The sequence below is a fragment of the Babylonia areolata genome, chromosome 29 (genome assembly GCF_041734735.1).
Source record: "Babylonia areolata isolate BAREFJ2019XMU chromosome 29, ASM4173473v1, whole genome shotgun sequence".
Taxonomy (NCBI): Eukaryota; Metazoa; Mollusca; class Gastropoda; order Neogastropoda; family Buccinidae; genus Babylonia; species Babylonia areolata.
In genome coordinates, this window is record NC_134904.1 from 36,738,083 (window position 1) to 36,744,147 (window position 6,065).

A 6,065-nucleotide genomic window follows, 5' to 3' on the forward strand; every position below is an offset into this window, starting at 1 on the left:
ACACAGACCCCTCGGATGTCCAGTGGGTGTCTGAATGACCCAACCTTAGCTTCCGTCGTCAGAATTGTGGTATTCTTTGTCAACATTCACCTCTTCAGTATAAGAGCCTTCCGCTTGCAATATTTTGATGATGGTAATTGGGGTGAAACGCTGTTAACGTCGTCTCTTTCGCCGTTCGTATGGAGAGAGTTAAAATTTGGTTGATGTATCCTGTTCCGTAGGTGTGAAACCAAAACTGATGGGTGAACTGGACACGGAGGCGGAAGTTCTGGCATCTCTGCTGCCGTGTGGTGTGTAAAACGGCCTTGTCATTCCTGCCTAGGTAACAGGCCTTTACATCCAGATAGTTACAGTGTCACTATTGAACATAAGAAACCTACAGAGCTGTTGTGCTGACCTTGTGAAACATGAACGACGTATCGCCGTCACATTCAACAACTTGAGCAGTTTCACCAGAGATGCCTACGAAGGATCCTCGGCATAAAGTGGGAAGACAGGGTCTCCAACGTCCAGGTCCTAGAGAGGAGCGGCCTGCCCAGCATCGAAAGCCTGCTGATCCAGTGCCAGCTACGCTGGACAGGACACGTTGTCCGCATGACAGACAGCAGGATCCCGAAGATGCTTTTGTATGGCCAGCTGAAGGAAGGCCACCGTGAACTTGGAAGACCCTGCAAGTGCTTCAAGGACACCTTGAAGACAAACCTCAAAGCCTGTGACCAAGACATCGCTTCCTGGGAAACTGAATGCCCTTGACCGCTGTCGCTGGAAGATGCTGTGCACTAGTGGCATAAAGACGTTTGAAAACAAGAGAACGCTAGCCATTAAGGAGAAGCGTGAGCGAAGGAAGCAGGGCTCAACTTCTGGAGACGTTTTCCCTTGCAACACCTGTGGGAAGCGCTGCGCATCCAGAATCGGCCTCTTCTGCCATATGAGGACACACACCGACAGATAAGCCTGTCTGCCTACTCATCCGTCGGTCCGACGGGAGACTCCATCATTGAACATCTGGTGAAGTAACTGATATATATATATATATATGTGTGTGTGTGTGTGTGTGTGTGTGTGTGTTTTCGTTTATTGAAGAGCCAACAGATGTCTGTGTCAACCTCTTTTTTTTTCTTTTTTCTTTTTCAAGAGGAATGTTTAAATTGACGATTGAGACCAGTGATTTCGCTAAGCATACCTGTGTGCCTGTTCCGTTTGACTAAAATATGAGACGCTCTTGTTTAATATGCACTTTTCTTTTCTTTTTTGTTTGTTTGTTTGGTTGTTGTTGTTTTTGTTTGTTTGTTGTTGTTGTTTTTTGTTTGTTTGTTTGCATGGATAAAGATTCAGAAATATTATTCCCTAGAATTTTCACTCAGAGACATAAATTTCAACGAAAAAGAGGCTCTTTTGTGAAACTGATGAACCCAATATTTCGGATGATTAATCCCCCTATCTTCACTCAAAAAAAGTTCATTCTAAGCACCTTTGCCTTTTATCTTAAGGCTTCCCTTTTCTCCAGTGAACCATAATGTGAAGTGATGGCCTAGAGGTAACTCGTCCGCCTAGGAAGCGAGAGAATCTGGGCGGACTGGTTCGAATACCATAGTCGCCAGTATTTTCTCCCCCTCTGCTAGAACTTGAGTGGTGGTCTGGACGATAGTCATTCAGATGAGACGATAAACCGAGGTCCCATGTGTAACATGCACATAGCGCACGTAAAAATAAAACAAAATAAATATTAAAAAAAAAAAACAACAACAACAAAAAACACTGCAACACAAGGGTTGTCACTGGCAAAATTCTGTAAAAAAAAAAAAAAAATCCACTTGTATAGGAAAACAAATAAAACTGAAGACAAAAAAAAACAAAAAAAAACAAAAAACGGGTGGCGCTCTCAGTGTAGCGACGCGCTCTTCCTGCCGTAGTGGGGAGAGCAGCCCGAATTTCACACAGATAAATCTTCTGTGACAAAAAAAAAAGGAGTAATACAATGATACAATACAATGTAATAATACATGATAAATAATGCAATGATACAATACAGTGTAATGATACATAACAATGTGTTGGGTTTTTTTGTTGTTTTTTTTTCTTATGTTACAGCAAGTCTTTCTGACAGGGTAAAAACCTGCTCCTCTTCTGGCTGCAGTGGTGGACTTGGTCAACCTGGCAACTCGGACACCGTCCATCGCCATTGCTACATGTCTGACTACATCCCCATCAGCAACCTCCGAGTCATTGACGACCGCCAAGATCTCCAAGGTCTATCTGTGGTCCACTTTCGTCTCCGGAACCCTGATCGTGGTCATGAGTGTGGACCGGTGCCTGTCTGTTGTCATGCCTTTCAAGGCGAGAAGTCTGCTGACCTACAGGTGAAATGTTTGACGAGAGACTGGGAGAAACCTTTGCCACAGGACTGTGGTATTAAACAGAAAAGAAAAGAAAACAGAAAGCAGCCCTCGGCTAGGATACCAGTCAGGTTCTGGAACCACACATGTTTCTGGGTGTCTCCAGGGCTAGTGTCATGCATGTGTGAGGTTTGCTATGCCTTGGGATACATGTCTATCCAGGCCTAGTGTCATTGCTATGTCTAGGGACACATGTATCTCCACGCCTAGTGTCATGTATGTCTGAGGTTTGCTATGTCTAGGGATACATGTATCTCCACGCCTAGTGTCATGTATGTCTGAGGTTTACTATGTCTAGGGATACATGTATCTCCACGCCTAGTGTCATGTATGTCTCAGGTTTGCTATGTCTTGGGATACATGTCTATCCAGGCCTAGTGTCATTGCTATGTCTTGGGATACATGTGTCTCCAGTCCTAGTGTCATGTATGTCTGAGGTTTGTCATGTCTTGGGATACATGTCCCAAAACCCCCGGCCCAGTGTCATTTTCTAGTCTAGGGGGCAAATTTTAACCCCGGGGCCCATGTATTCAAATTTTTAGGGATACAGTCTACCCACGCCTAATGTCCGAGTCTTTAGGTTTTGCTATTTTCCCTTTGGGGTACATGTTTTTTACCAGGCCTAGTGTCATTGCTATTTCCCTTTGGGGTAAATTTATCCAGTCCTAATGTTTTGTATGCCTGAGGTTTTTCATATCTTTTGGGTACATTCAAACCCCGGCCCATTGGGCAAAGTATGTCTGGGGTTTTCTAGTCTTTTGGGGGACATGTATCCCAGGCCTAGGGTTTATGTAATTTTGAGGTTTACTATGTCTTTGGGGTAAAATGGTTTTCCAGGCCTGTGTCAAGTAAAGTGGGAGGTTTGCTGTTGTCCAAAGGGGTAACATGGTAACCCCCGGCCTAGAGTCATGTATGTCGGGGTTTTTTCTATTCTAGGGGAAAATTGAACCAGCCTAGTGTCATGTAGTGTAGGTTTTCTAAAGTCTAGGGGTTCATTGTCTCCCCGGCCCCATGTCATGTATGTGTGGGGGGTTTGCCCAGTCCCTTTGGGTAAAATTGGGCCCCCCCCAAAGGGCCCAGTGTCATTTAGTGTGGGGGTTTGCTATTTTTAGGATACAAATTGGTTTTTCCCGGCCTATGCATTATGTCTGAGGTTTTTCCCATGTCTTGGATACATGTCAAAAAAGGCCCCAGTGAATTGCTATGTCTTTGGGGGACATTTATAACCATTTTTCCCGGGTCCAAGGTCTGACCTTTGCAAGTCCCGAGGCCCATCATGTTTCCAGTTTTTTGATCCAAATTTTTCATCTTTTTGTCCGTTGTCATGCCCTCAAAGGGAAAAAGTCGCTGACCTACACTAAAAATTTAAATATTAAAAAGATTCGGATGTTTTTATTTTAAAGAAACCCCTTGGCCCCCCCATGAAAGGTTTCAAATATACAACAAACATTAAGCATAAAAATTCACAAGGGAAAAAATTTTCAAAAGGAATAACGTAAACACGATTTTTTCGTAAATTTAAAAGCTTTCTTTAAGTTAAAAAAGAATTTCCCCTTTTTTTACATTTTTTTTCTTTATCCAAAGGGCCAAAAAAACAAAGGGCAGCCGGAAAAAGAATTTTGGAAACTTTTAATAAATTCGCGGGATATTCTGTTCTCCTTTAAATTTCCCCGAAAGCAGGGGCAAACCTTTAAAAGAAATTCAAACTCATATTCGTCCCCCCTCCCGCACAAGGGCAATACAACTCAACATCCCAATTAACAAAAAAGTAAAGAGTTATAACTCCTTCCCTTCCCCAAAGGGACACAACTTCAAAATCATGCTTTCTTTTAAAGCTTAACCCATTCAGCTAGCCCCACATTTAAAACAAAAAGGGCCCTTGGAACAAACCCAAACGCCCCAAAGGAAAGGGCCGGGGCCTTGGCCCTTTAAAAACCGTCATTTGACCAAAGTGCCACAGACAAAGACAGAAAAAGGGGCAAAACAAATTACTTTTTTTCAAGACCCGGGATTTGCCCCCATTAATCCTGAACAAGCCACACAGAACAAAATGGACAATACAGAACAAAAAAAGGTTACCCCGGGAGTTTTTTTAATTGGGAAAATACAAAAATGAGGCCAAAAAATGAAATGAATTTTAAAAAATAGTAAAGAAATTTGGGAACTCTCCCCCCTTCACAAAGGAAAACAACCCCAAATCGTGCCCGCTTACCGGGTACCGATTTAGGGTACACACAGTTAAATAAAAGGTACATTGGAAAAACCCCCGACACTTCCCAAAAAGGGAAAGGGGAGGGGCCCGTCCTTAACCCCCCATTTTTACATTTCACCCAGCAGCAAAGACAGAAAAATGTGCAAAAAAACAAATTTAAAATTTTAAATTTAAGACAAATTCCCAACCCCCAATATTTTTTCCCGTAACGGCCAAATAAAAATTTTAGCAATTTATGATATAAACCCAATCTTAAAAACTTTTCCAATTTTGATTCTAAAAAAGTTTTGCAAAAACTAATTTTTTTTTGTAAAAAATTTTACCCTTCATGGCATACACAGTGTTTCTTTCAATTTTTCCCAAAGGGTTTTTTCTTTTCGGGTCTGGGGAGTTCCCCCTGCCAACCCCATCAAACAAACTTTCTTTTTAAAAATTTAGTGAGAAAAAATTTTTTAAATGTTTGAAAAAGAGACTTTGGTTTAAAGTTTTTCCCATTTTTGGGAAAAATGTCTCCATTTGCGAGATCAAAGGCCTTTGTGGGCCTGATTTTGGGTAGTTTGCAAAATCGAGGTTCTCTGTTTACCCGATTTAATTTTGGGTTGGGGTCCAACCGGGGCCCCGAATTTTTAAAAAGTTGTGATCCCTTAATTTTTTTGATATTTTTTTTCCAAAAAACCTCTTGGGCTGAGGGTGTTTTTTTTTTAATGTGTGCTAGGTCTGAGACTAAGGGATGCCCCCAATTTTGCTAGGTCTGTGCCCCTTAATGTCCAACATTTGCCAAGGGCTGAGGTTCTATGTTTTTCTTTGATTTTTTCCAAAACCCGAGGCCCCCAAGCGTTTCCCCCAAAAGTTCCCCGGGCCCTGGGGGAACCATTTGGGGCCCCGGGTGTACTAAATTTTAAGAAACCCAATTTTTCCAAAATTTTCTAGATCTGAGGCCCTAGTGGGCCAAATTTTTTAAAAACCCGGGTCACCTGTTTTCCCAAATTTTTCTAGATCCAAGGGCCTTAAATTTTCCAAAGGGTTTGCTCATATGGCTACATGTGTCCAATATTTGCCAGGTCTGAGGCCATGTATATCAAAGTTGTGCTGTATCTGTGGGCCTTTGTGTCAAAAGCTTGTCACGTCCTGATGAGTCAAGACCTGCCGTGCATAATGATGCAAGTGTCCAAGGCCCTTACTGTTTTTACCAATATCTAATTACTTGAATCTCATAGATCTGATTATTACTTGAACTTGAGAAATGATACGGGACAGGTATAGTACTTCAAAATGGATAGTGAATGTTCAGAACTGATAAATACATGAATGAATATACAAAAAAAAACAACAACAGAAAACCCCACATGAGGAACGGATTTACACGCATAAATTGTGAACGTTTTGACTAATAAATGAATAAATCCAATAAATAAATAAATCTAATAAATAAATGAATAAATGAGCAAGTAAATGAA

The 6,065-nt window shown here is 41.7% G+C and overlaps 1 protein-coding gene across 1 annotated transcript in view; it reads left to right on the plus strand.

The window, feature by feature from the left end:
* The first annotated feature begins 238 nt into the window (after positions 1-238).
* Positions 239-6,065, plus strand: part of LOC143274659 (uncharacterized) — a 6,524-nt gene continuing 697 nt past the window's right edge. Inside the window, exons 1-2 of the mRNA XM_076578532.1 lie at positions 239-290; positions 2,138-2,360. Of these exons, the coding sequence (XP_076434647.1) occupies positions 239-290; positions 2,138-2,360 (275 nt within the window). The remainder of the gene's footprint in view (positions 291-2,137; positions 2,361-6,065) is intronic.